General features: G+C 54.7%; 1 protein-coding gene across 20 annotated transcripts in view; it reads right to left on the reverse strand.

Moving 5' to 3' along the window:
• NFASC (neurofascin) overlaps positions 1 to 12,655 on the reverse strand; it is a 97,614-nt gene that overhangs the window by 41,091 nt on the left and 43,868 nt on the right. For 14 of the 20 annotated variants that reach the window (XR_014263595.1, XM_082461881.1, XM_082461882.1 and 11 more), the window contains 10 exons: positions 10,486 to 10,597; positions 9,860 to 10,044; positions 8,427 to 8,558; positions 5,823 to 5,966; positions 5,051 to 5,162; positions 4,589 to 4,755; positions 3,944 to 4,091; positions 2,545 to 2,669; positions 1,630 to 1,674; positions 287 to 388 (listed from right to left, as the gene is read on the reverse strand). Coding sequence is in view for 19 of the 20 variants with exons in the window: in XM_082461881.1 (XP_082318007.1) it covers positions 287 to 388; positions 1,630 to 1,674; positions 2,545 to 2,669; positions 3,944 to 4,091; positions 4,589 to 4,755; positions 5,051 to 5,162; positions 5,823 to 5,966; positions 8,427 to 8,558; positions 9,860 to 10,044; positions 10,486 to 10,597 (1,272 nt within the window). In the remaining variant the exon portion in view is untranslated. Of the gene's footprint in view, positions 1 to 286; positions 389 to 1,629; positions 1,675 to 1,780; positions 2,670 to 3,943; positions 4,092 to 4,588; positions 4,756 to 5,050; positions 5,163 to 5,822; positions 5,967 to 8,426; positions 8,559 to 9,859; positions 10,045 to 10,485; positions 10,598 to 12,655 lie in introns of those variants that run through there. The other 6 variants (XM_082461884.1, XM_082461885.1, XM_082461883.1 and 3 more) reach the window with 2 other exon arrangements.

A 12,655-nucleotide genomic window follows, 5' to 3' on the forward strand; every position in this document is an offset into this window, starting at 1 on the left:
AGGGGGCAAGGAAGACAGGGCTGTTTGGGGAGCTGAGTTAGTGAGCTCTTTCTCAAGAGCGCTCCTTCATGGTTTCCATTAGTCTTTATAATCTCCCTTGGGTAGACAAAGGCACAGGTACTCTTCCCAAGACCCAGAAAGGGAAACCAAGGTCTCCAAGCGTTCTGTCAACAGGCCAGGGCACACGTCAAGTGAGGCCGAAGTGGGACCAGAAACCAGGGCCAGGCCTCTGGCTTCCGGGCTGCCGGCCCTCTTTTCTGGACAGCGGCGCAGGGCCCCGGCTGACCTGTGATGGGGCTGTTGTTATCGTCCCCCGGGATCCAGGTCAGTCTCACGCTCCTCTCGGCCAGGTCGGTGAGCTCCAGGTCCCGGGGTCGCTCTGGCCGTCCTGGCAGCAAAGGGAGAAGACACCACGCAGGCCTCCCGAGTTAGAGCCGGCCCGTCCCTGTGCTGGCCTCAGCCCTGAACACTGTCCCACGGACAGGACTCTGACGGGCTGAGGTCACCACCGCAAGAACCAACCCCAGCCTGTGCCGGAGGGTCAGCACAGGGACCGCCCCTTCCCTCAGGGTTCAAGGAAGAACAAAGAGACAACCCCAAATTCCACCCCCGGCCCAAAATATCAAGGAATGCAGGGCACAGGGAGAGCTGGTGCCAACCCACCCCATTGCTGTGGATGTTCTCGGAGCGCAAGCATTTGGGAAATGCTGCCCTTTGCATTAGACCCATGTTCACAGCCTTTAGGAAAACTGGTGAAGAAGTCTGGGATTTTGTCTCATTTTCTCATAATTATCTTCTACTCTGTGTGCCGAGGCTCTGAGGGGGCAGGAGCCGGGGGGTGTTTGGAGAGCTGGGCAGGGCAGACCAGTTAAGGGAATAGGGGGGACAAAGACAGAGGACCAGGCCAGGGAGGAGACAGGGACTCAGTCTAGAAGCTTCAGTGATGGACAGCAGGACAGAGGCCCTAACAAGGGTGGAGGCAGCACCTTTTTGGGGCTCCAGTCTCACTGGATTTCCTAAGTGTGTGTAAGTGCCCTCCTGGCCTGGGGATAAAGCCATCTGGCCACTGACTGGTGAGGGTAGGCGTGATTTTTTCTCCTATCCTGGCTCCTTGAACCAGCTATTTCCACATTTTGGCTGGTTACTGGAAGGATCTGGAAGGTGAGTCACTGGAGCCCACGTTTATCTGTGTTGCACACGAATGTGTGCGGATTGGAAATGGGTGTATGGTAGATGTGAAAGGCTGCAAAAAAGATGGGCCTACAGATAACTCAAAGCAAGTGGGTTTCCTGACTGAATACACTTCAGAGGCTAAGCTGGGGGAAGAGAACAGGCCACCCCAAGGGAGTGGTGGGCATGGCCAGAGGTAAGGGACTGGGGACGCAGGGAGTGACAGCCGGACTTCGGAGCTCAGTCTGTGAGAGGAGCAGGACGCCGGGAGTCGGGCTGTGATGGGCTAAGGTAGGTGACGTGGGCCTCTTGAGAGGAGTCAGATTTGGCAGGGAGCGGGGCAGGCCGCCCCTTGCCGGTACACAGCACTCCTGTCCGGCAGTGCCTTCCTCCTCCTACACTCCTCCCTCCCACACACCTCGGGTGCTTGGTGACGGTCCCGGGATTAGTATGAATTACCTTTGGGCAGGGCAGCCAAACGGTTAGTTGGAGTGGCCTGATCAGCTGCAAAGGTAAGATGGGTTATCCAGGTTAGCAGGTTATCTGGGGATAAAGGTGTTCTCGAAGGGTGGGAATAGGCAGCCAAGGCTTGAACACCTGCCCCTGCACAGCTTCACCCCTCCCCCACTTCCATGGAGAGTGCCCCACCCTCACAAAGGCCTTCCTGTGCTCCCTCCACAGCTGGGGGTAGACACCCTGGGTCCTTCCTGTCCCAATGCTACGACTGTGCCTGGGCCCACTGTTCCCTGTGACCATGCAGGGACACTGCCGAGGGACAGGAGTGCACTGAGAGTTATGGCAATAGGGGGCCCGGAGACAGAAGAGATGAGGACGGGATTTGCTTCCCCGGACGGGAGAGGCTACGTCCCCAGGTCTGGGATGGCTTAGTATTTATAGTCTGGCCTGGACACGAGGGCAGGACAAGACAGGATCATCCGAAATGCACAGCACCCTGTGAAATCCCATCAGGAAAGGGGTGCAGAGAGGAAGGCTAGCAGAGGGTGTTGGAAGGACGAACACAAAGTTCAGTCTTGCTTCAAGGATGGATCGTTTTAATTGACTTAGTGGTTTAGAGTTAGCTGTAAAGTTGGTAAAAATGATCACAATGAGAACCCCCTGTCCATTCCCTCTCTCCTTCAGGCACCCTTCAGGTGAGGATTTGGGCAAGTTAATGATTCCATTCAGGAGGTAAGGCATCCAGCACTGCTTGTTCTGAAAGGAGCAGCTTCCTAACCCTTAAACCGGAAGGCAGGAGGATCACCAGGCCTGGCTGGCTCGCTGACCACAGGCTCTGCCCTTGGAACCGTCCTCTGCTTCTCTGGCCTCGGGAAGTAGGGGGTGGGGATCAGCGCCAGTGTGGGCAGCGGCAGTTACCTAGCACGGTCAGGTAGGCCTTGGCCAGGTCTTGGTCCAGCTCGGTGCTGGCAACGCACGTGTAGCTACCCTGGTCCCGCTCGGCCACACCAAAAATGGTCAGGGAGTCCTCTTCCTTCTTCATCCTGCAAAGGTACCGGGCAGGGGTTGAGAGGAAGGCGAGTAGGGTGCCAGTGAAGGGGGCAGGCAGCAGGAGTGCTGGGCACTGCCCGGCTGCTTTCTCCCTGAAGTGGGGATGGTGGGTCAGAAGGCAGGAGGCGGCGCTGTAGTCTGGGCTGGGCAGCCGCAGCCCCTCCTAGGGGACGTGAGGCTCCACCTCAGTGCTTCGAGAGAGGCAGGGTCTTCATGTCACCTTGAGCACTTACGGTGCTTGCTGGAGGGGACAGGAAAGTAGGTGGAGCCAAAGTGGCCCTGACCCGTATTCACTGTCCTCAGTTCCCACACTGGGTCTGCTCTCTGTGCCTTTCCTGTGCTGTGCTCCCCTCCCGAATTAGGGCACAGTTAGGCCCACCCCCAAAAGGCAGGTCTTCTCGTACTTCCAGCTCCGTCTTCAGCCCAGATTGATGCCCAGGCTCAGCCCAGGTGCCCCGGGCTCCTCTGCACTGTTTCCCATAGAGGGAGGAGGGCAGACTGTGAGCCTCGCTGAGGGCCATAATGCCTGCACCCACCCGCAGGCTATGCCCCTGCAGAAAACCAGATCATCACTGGAAACAGCTGGTACCGATGCTCAACCTTCCCCGAGACGGACGAGGGTGAGTCCTGAAGGGAGGCTCGGATCAGCCGTTCTTAACCCTAGCTGAACATTACAAACACCTGGGGGGACTTTTAAACACTATCTATGCCTGGGCCCTCCCTCAACTCCAATTAAATCCGAATCTTGGATGAGGGATGGATGGGGCAGGCATGGGCCTGGTAAAGGGTCTCAGGTGCATTAAGGGCGGAGAACCCCATTAACCACAAGGGTGAGAGTCTGCTCGGCCAACCTTGCCCTCTGCTGGAGAACAGGAGCACTGCAGGCAGGGCTGAGAGGATGGGGAGGGAGTCCTGGCTGTGAAAAGGAGGAAGGGAAAGGATCAAAATAAAGGGAGGAGGACAGGAGAAGAAGTGAGGGAAGAGAGGGAGAGAAGTGAAGACAGAAAGGAGTGGGAAGGAGAGGAGAAGAGGGAGGGAGGAGGAGGAGAGAGAAGCAGAGCCCTGACGGGGGAGAGGGGGAAGCTGCAGTGGGAGGGGGGTCTCGCCTGATGTGGAGGGAGTCGCTGAGGCTGTCACGCCCTCCTCAGCGGTTCCCCAGTGACACACATGACACAGGTTCCCTGTGTTCTTCAATGCATCCCCAAGAGCAAGGGAAAAGAAACCGCCCCAAAGGAGCAGCAGGAAGAGAGGAGGGAGAAGCAGAAACCTGTTCCCGATGTAGAGGGGCTCGTCGTCCTTCAGCCACGAGACTGTGAGCTTCAGGGAGGGGTCGTGCTTCACGCGACACTCCAGCTGCACCGTGGTGCCCCTTTTGGCGACCTGGTCCTCAGGCATCCGGTAGATCCTGGTGGGGTCTGTGGGGAAGCCCCCGGAGCTCGTCTCTGCCACCCCATGCCCGTGTGGCCACACAGTGTGACATGCATGACCTCCAGGTTAGATGGACCACGGAAGTGGCAGAAATAGGATTCGGTTACATGAATGGTAGGGGACGCCTGGTATGGGGGGAATCCCAAACAGTAGCCAATCCCCAAATCCTTTCCCTCCGGCTCAGGAACACAGGACGTACTTTCTGGGGTGGTAGTGGGGAGCTGGTGTGGGTAGCAGGCGTCCCTGCCTAAGTCTATTTGGACCAGGCTGGTAATGACTCAGTGCTCACAACACCAGGCCAGCCAGAGGCCCTGGCCACGAAACTTCCACGGAGAGGACACACAGACCTGGAGGGAGGTCCCACTAGGTATTAAACATTAGGTGTGGCACATTTTCAAAGTGAGTGACACACATGCATAACTTTGAGGAGGTGGCTTCCTTGCCCTCCCCACCCCTCCCTCTACCTAGCAACTCTCTCCTTTACCTTTGACCTCCAGGCGGACCTGGTTCTCAGCTTTGCCCAGGATGTTGGTGGCAACACAGGTGTAGATGCCTTGGTCCTCTTTGCGGATCATCTTGATTTCCAGACTGCCGTTCTCGTAGACATGGTAGTTGCCACCATCCAGGTTGCTTCCTTGCCCATTCTTAAACCTCACAACAGAGCAGCAGGACACACAGCATACTGAGAAAGGACCAGCCCGGGGAGCGGGAGGAGCCCCGAGCCTTGTGGGTCTTGCCTCCGACCACTGGGTGGCCTTGGCAAGTCTCTGGGCCTCGGTTTCTTTCTTTGCACAAAAAGAGGGTTGACCCAGATGATCTGCCAACTCCTCCCAGCTTCAACCCTTTAAGGCTCCCAGGACTTGCTGAATACCTCTCATGGGCCAGATGGAATGAGAAAGGCGAGACAGATGACCCTGTGGGGGAGGCCTGGTCTCCCGGAACTTACCATCGGAGTGTGGGGATGGGAGACCCAAAGAACGGGCAGTCCAGCCGCGTCCGGTTGTACAGGATCACCCTGATGAGCTGGTTCCGGGGTGACAGCATCCGAGGCGGCACGTCTGCGATTCCCAGAGAACTGACCTTAGGTGGGGAGTCTTCCTCCTCCTCTTTGTGGACCAGTCTTATCTCTCTGTTCCTTCTCCTCACAGCAGCTTTCTCAGCACCAGTGTACCTTCCCCCATCAACCTCCCTCCTTTAAGAAGCCTCTGAGGGTTAGGTGAGGAAGGAGGAAGCTTACCCATTTGTCCTTCACCTACCCTACATCCAGTCCAGCTTTTGCAAAGGGTTCCCCCCAATTTTCCAGCAGCTTCTATACCTGCCCCTCCACAGCCCCAAGGCTTCTCCTAGCTGCACCTGCCCACTGCCCTCTCCCTGCTCTGGGAATGTCACGAACATATTCAGGACTATTTCCCACCGAGACCATGGAGAACCCAGGGAGAGTCAACATGGACACACCAAGGAGACGAGACGGTCCCTCCTCTCATCAGGGGAGGAAGGGGACTGAGACTGACTTAGCGCATGGAATGAACTCTGTCTGCACACCCAGCTCTATGGATTTTAAGTCCTCCATCCTCCCCGCAAATGTCATTCTGGGTCTCTGTGCTTCTCCCATCCTGCTGCCCTCATACCCCACCAGCCTGGCCAATCACTGGAGGAGAAAGTGTGTCCATGAGGTGAGCAAGGTCCAGGCAGGCGAGCAGAGGGAGGGGTGCACTCACCCAGCACGCTGACGAAGGCGTTGGCCAGCAGGTAGCCGTGCTCGTTGGAGGTGTTGCACTGGTACACGGCCCTGCTGCTGATCTGGGTGTCCCGGAAGATGATGGTGTCCCCGGCCACCTCACGGTTTGGGTTGGGTGGTGCCGCTACAGTCGGAAAAGACACTCCTTGTGAGAAAGGGGGAGGGCAGGGCGAAGGGCACTTGGGACAGGACTCCCTGGTAGGACTGGGGTGCTGTGGAGGCAGTAGCACTGGGCCAGCTCAGACCCAGTTTCCGGCCCACCACTGCCTAGCTGTGTGGCCTGGGTCCATCACTGAGCCCACTGGAGTTTATTTCTCAATCCATCCAATGGGAATAGGAATCCCGATCAAACCTATGCAGCAGCTGGGCAGCTGTGGTTGACAGCGTAAGCTTTGGAAACAGGAGGGGTTTGAATTCTAACCACACTACCTGCCGGCACTATTCAATGGCTCTGCACTTCAGTCTCCTTGTCAACTGAATGGGGATAACGTATCACCTTGTGGGGCTCTTATGAGGATGACCGGAGAGTCTCTGCATGTTATTAGCAGAGGGCTCAGCACATACTGATTATTATCGTTGTTATTATTTTAATTCAATGCACATATACTCAAATGTGTTTTGAAAAGGATAAAGCAATATCCAACTAGATGGGACCTACCACCTTCCCCTTCTCTGAGCAGAGCACTCTGCAGACATTCACAAAGTTAAATCTGGAAGTCGATGCCTGATGAAAGCTGAATGAGTCCCTGTATTTGCCAAAGCTACCTGATCTTCCCAAGACGAGTGCACACTGAGAGGACAATCCCTGCTGCAGTTCTCCTGGTACCACTGGCTGGGGATGCAGAGAGCAGAGGCTGGGGAGTGGCCGTGGGGTCTCACACCTGTCCCCGTTATCACTCTAAGACCTGGGGCAAATCAATAACTCCTCTGGGCCTCATTTCCTTCATCTGTCAAATGCGGAAGCATTACTCCCATCTTTCCCCTACTCTGAGGAAGGTTAAGATAAGAGAATGATAATGAGCTAATGAGCTGTACAAATAAAAGTTTTTTAGAAGTGTAAAGAATCCCTACTTTTCTCCTCTTTCACCACCAGAAGGTGCCTTTCCTCTGTAAGATTTCGGGACTGGGCCAGATGACTTGGTTTGCGTGATCTAGGAACTCATCCAGGATCACTCAGACCTACCACAGAAGTCAGCAGAGAAGAACCCAGGGTCTGGCCCCATGGGCTCCACCCCACAGATAGCAAGTCTGAGCCCGGAACTAGGGAATCAGCAGGTGAACAAAGCCGAGGTCAGCATCCTTATCATCCTTCTGGAGTCTCCACTCAGCAAAAAAGCACAAAGGAAGCCGATGCCAGCAACTTTAAGTCTCCTTGCCCGGCAATTCCCACGGACCAGCTTTCCTCCCGGTCACTCCCTTGAGTGACGGGGGACCTTTCCCTGGACCAAGGCTCAGCTGTAAGTCCTGAACTTTGCATTTATTTAATGGTGCTGTGAAGTTTAAAGCCTTTGTTTGCTTTGTCCCCAAACTGCTACCAGGACAGGGAGAAGGGCAGAGGGCAGGCCGTGTCCGTGTGTCACTCGTATCCAGAGGCAGGATATTTCCTGGGATAACTAGATGCTCAGGACTAGACAGGGTAGGCATATTGCACTGTCACAGCAGCCCACAGCTTCCCCACTCACTAGCCATGTGACCTCGGGCAATTCCCTGCACCATCAGAGCCTCACTTCCTCATCTTTAATGTTTGAGGTTAAAGAGAGAAGAGGAATGCACAGTGCCTGGCACACAATAAATGTCTAGAAAGGTGCATTCTCCTCTACCTGTCTCCCTGCCTCTCCACCTGTTTCTATCAGCTGTTGCTTGTGAGTTAGGCTCTGAGGTCTCGCCATCTATTTTTGGCCCCATCGGGTTGATAACATTGTTTGCATTTCCTCTGACCCCTTAGAGAAAGTAAGGACAGGACACTTAAAAAGTAAATGCAACTGGAGCGGATATGATGTGAAAAGTTGACCTCTGGCTGGAAGGATCCCTGGAGTCACCCACTCCGGCATCTGGGTAGGATTAAATCTTCCTGATGTCTGTGCGCACTCAGTAACTGCACTGTGCACCTCTGCTCTCATAGGGAAGTTTTCCCTCATTTCTGACCATATCTTTCATGTTGTCGCATAACCCTGCCTCTTATTTTGCCCTCGGCAGAGAGAGGGACTTGGGTAAACGATGGAAATGAGTTACCGAGCTCTCCTCTACCTCCTGAGCCCCAGCCATCACTCAGAGCCTATACTCTCAGGAGATACAGGCTGAGGTCTCCAGCCCTTGAACTGGGCTCTGTAGTTGTAAAGGGTAGAAAGCAGAAATTTATGAAAAACCCCAGGGAGCAGAAATCCCCTAAACATGGGAACATAACCACAGGCCTTCTGTTCTCTCTCACACACAAATGAGGCAGGTTTCCTGCCTCTTGAGATGTCCAAAGAGATGGGCTACTCCCTCACTTCTGCTGCAACAGGGCTGGCCCACAGGGATGGGGAGTTGGATCCTCTGGCAGGAGACAGAGCAGAAGCAGGCGGGAGAACAGTGCGTTACTCACATTGCAAAGGTTCCCCATTCACCATCCACTGGACGGTGGGCTTGGGGTTCCCATTGGCTCGACACACCAGTCTCCCGTCCTCGCCAGGAGCCAGGATAAGGTTCTTGGGTTCGTCCAGCCAGTAGGGAGCAGCTGGAAGACAAGGACAGGCATAGGCAGGGGTGTCAGATGACAGGAGCAGCCAGAAGGAACCAATGGGCCCCCTCTAGGAAGGCAGGAGCCCCCGAGTGCTAGCCCTAGGCCCCCGACACCTGCCCAGGGCTCATCCTGATAGGGTGACAGTCTAGGCTGCCTTTGGTCAGCTTGGCACTACAGATGCTGACTGATTTATTTCAAGTTCACAGAACAAGAGTTCTCAACTGGGGCTCCCTGAAGAGCTGTTAACAAACATGGGTGCCAGGGCCCATCTTCGACCTACTAAGTTAGAATCGTCGGGGGACGCCTGGGCGGCCAATGCGTTGAGAGCTCCCCAGGCGCTTGTGGTGTGCACCCAAGGGCTTGAGCCAGGGAGGGTGGTAAAGTAGCAGGGGTTGGCCCTCTGGATTCCTGCTGTTGTTGCTGCAGGATCAGACCATTTAGGAAAGGCCTGATATTCATTCTTTTAGACACTAAGCTTCGGTTAGAGCAGACGCTCTTAGCTGGCCACCCCTTCCAATTTTCTGGAAATTTTTGTGAATATGTGGATATGGATTTTTTTGAGAAGAGGGTCCTTTGGATCAGAGTCCCAAAGATCTTGAAACCCCAATAAAGGTTAAGAGCCCCTGGTTCGAGTGTGGTGCTGAAACCAAGGTCACAGGTCAACCTGAGCATGTACTAGGAAAGTTCTTGCACTGTGGTTTCAGACCTCATCACCCCAATCATCCATTCAGCCCACCATTCAGACTGAGAAGTGACCAGTGCACCCCCCTGCCACCCGTGGCTGGGACCCACAAAGGCACGTGCTCTATTGCCTGCAACAGCTCAGGTGGCCCATCTATGCTTTGGGGGGAGGGAAGGATTTTTTGAAAAATAATTTGGGCCATGATGACTCCCCATTTTTAAAAGAGAACCACACACAAGTACACAGACAGCACAGGCCTAAGACAACACACCGTGAACAGGACTGAGAAACGAAAGACAGAAAGGTTCTGAGTGATCCAAATAGGCCACAGGAGAAAGTGCACCTGCTGAGGGAGCCCCAGGCACAAAGAGGAGTTGGGCAATGGTCAGGGCGGATTTCCTCCCTTAACACCTCCCTCTTTCCCCCTGCCCTTTTACACACACACACACACACACCTGGGGGTGACACCATTCCTGCAGGAAACTATTGCCACTAATCAGCGTGTTGGACGTTTTCCCCACTCACCCTGCCCCCCAACCACGCTGAGAGGGAAGGGTGGCCATGGAGTGTAGGGCTGGCAAAATCATCGTAATGAGAAATACACACAACGTACCCTTTACTCTCACCGAGATCGTGTGCCGGATGCTGCCCATCTTGTTGGAGGCCAGGCAGAAATACTCCCCAGAGTCTTCCTCGGACACGTTGGTGATACGCAGGGCCTTGTTAAAGTTCTCAAACTTGGCCTTGTCAGATGGGAGGTCCCCACCTTTCTTGTACCATGCGATGTCTGGTGTTGGGCTAAGAGGGACCAGGCGAGAAACAGGGACTTATCACTAAATGTGGCTCTGCTATTACTGTATGGAGCCCGGGACACCCAGGTGTCCTTAAAGTGTACTCGGGCCCAGGAGGATGCATGTCCTCTGAGAGCTGATGCCGCCTATGCAGAGGGGATGCTCAGCCACAGGGCGCCTGCGGGACTTATCTTAAGGTCACAAGAGGGTCTAACACACATACAGGAAGCCTAGTCACCTCCTTTCTTCCTTATCTAAAAAAGAGAGGCGGCCAGTGGGATGGAGATGACTATGATTTGCATCGTCCTCACTAGGAGCTGTTCGCCTCTCTTTTTGCACCACCACACCGCACCCCCCACCCCAAAACGTGGCAAGAACAGAGCATGCACAAACCCCCAGCCCAGCCTCCTGGAGGGTGGCCAGGAGTCGGGGTGCAAACTGTACGTACACCCCGGAGGCGATGCACTCCAGCAGGAGGTCCATGCCACGCAGCACCATCTGACTGCTCGCGGTGCCCTGGGGATACATGAAGCTGGGTGTTCTTTCTGCAACTCCTCGGGCTGAAATAGGATGGAACAAGCTCTCGTGAGTTTATTGCCCAGAGGGCTGACCCAGCTAGGCCAGAGCTGTCGGGCTAGAGAGAAAGGTTATCATGCCCTCCTGCTTACCCCCTTACCCTCAGAGGCACCAAGCCCCAGACCCTCCCCGCTGAGACCACCCCAAGGGCCGGGACATCATTAAGAGAGGTGTGTTAGGAAGCGCGGGGCTCCTCGGCCCCACCAGCACATGTGTGTGAGCAGCTCTACGTTCTGATAGGACCTGCCAAGAGGAGCCCAGCTTCCCTCCCAGTTCAGTAAGCCTCTCTGGCCCTGGAACGGGGGAGGAGTTGCCTGAGCAGCGAGTAGTCTACTCCCCGAGCATCTCGTGTTGGGATCCAGAGGCCAGCACGGTGGCCCCCAGGGAGGCCATCTCAGCAGCAGTGGAAGAAAGAGAAGGAACATCTTGGGGCCACAGGATAACCTTCTCTTTGGGACCCTGGAGACAAGGAGCTGGGATGAAGCCACAGAGACTCAGATGAACAGTCAGAGATGCAGGGAGTATTATTAATGGTTTAGCAAAGACATGGAGAGAGTTAATGAACAGAGATGACAGGAAATCACTTTGGGGCCAAGACCATTCTGCTTCTTCACTAATGACTCTGGAAGGGGGCTGGAGAGGAGGGTGTTAATTGGACGTGAGAGGCTGGGGGAGGGGTGAGAGGCAAGGGGCAGCCAAGATGGCGGAGGCGATCTGCAATTCAACTAGGCTGGAGCAGCCACGGGGTCTGGCATCAATGACATGCACACAGCTTTTGGAAGCCAGATGGCTCACAGAGAGCGACGCTGTCAGGGTGGCTATTTCCCTGTGGAAGGGGTCATGCAAGTCTGGGGACACTCCAGCTCAGTAGACCCCACCTTACCTCAGCCTCACCTCTCCCTCAGAGCACAGTTCTATGGAAGCGGATAAGATGGGACGGAGAAGAACAAGGATTTTGCAACCAGGAACCACAAAGCAAAGGGAAACTGGAGCAGTCACCCCTGCTCAAAAGGTGTATGACTGCAAACAAGAAGAGTTAAAAATATAAATATAAGCTGGGCCTACCCATGGGTTTCATGGGTCTTCAACTCAGCTGGAGAGGTGAGAGCTGGAGGGGAGGCAGGGCTGCCAGGAGCTGGGAGCCCTGAGACATGCCTGGAGGGAGAGCAAGGCATTCTTCCCGGCAGGAGTCAGGTATTGTTACTGGGCGCTGGCAGAATGAGGACAGAGTGGCAGGGGGAACTCTGTGTCTGTGACATTGCTGGACTTATTGAGCTAGCTAATGGCTGGCTGGAACAGCGGGGCTCCTGTCCTAGGGGCGCCCAGCTTCTCTCCATCAGCCATCAAGGGAGTGGGTTTCGAGGGGAAGAACTGATGAAACACGTGGAGGTAGTTAGGCTACTGGCACAACATATGGCACATATCGAGTGTTCAGTAAGTGTTTGTGGGATGAATAAATTCAAGAGGAGAAGAGAATAAAAAAGAAGGCAACAATTTACCCCGTGTTATCTCTCTCTCTGTAGATATGCTCATCTGTCCCACCAGCACACACATATACAACAGTGGCTACTGAAGGGGTTAATCCATTATGTGGTTAATTGGTTACCGTCTATAACTCTTACAGCATCCAGCTCTCAGTACCGAAGAAGCCTGATACCAAAGCAGCAGCTTCCTCCCACCCATCATCCCGGAATCACCCAAACGGTCAGACAACACAAGGTCAGGGGCACCATGAGGAGACGATTTGGTAGCAGGAGGCTCCGGTGCCGGTTTGGTGAATCTGGGAGAGCTGGGAACCGTGGGGTTACGTGGAAGCTCAGTCGGCATACTCCCTCCACATGGGAACAAAACCTGCAGAAACCAATTTGTGACCCTGTGGACATTTAATTCACACCATAGTGTGCAGCCCTGCAAGTACACACGACCAGCAAAGCATTAAGTACAGGAAAGGGGGAAATGAACACTGAGGCCTGCTGTGGCTGCCTTGACACACTGCAGCTGTGACTATAAAACGGTTACGGCAATACTTCACTTGTAGGATG

Source organism: Balaenoptera physalus (genome assembly GCF_965194825.1).
Source record: "Balaenoptera physalus genome assembly, chromosome: 1".
NCBI lineage: Eukaryota > Metazoa > Chordata > Mammalia > Artiodactyla > Balaenopteridae > Balaenoptera > Balaenoptera physalus.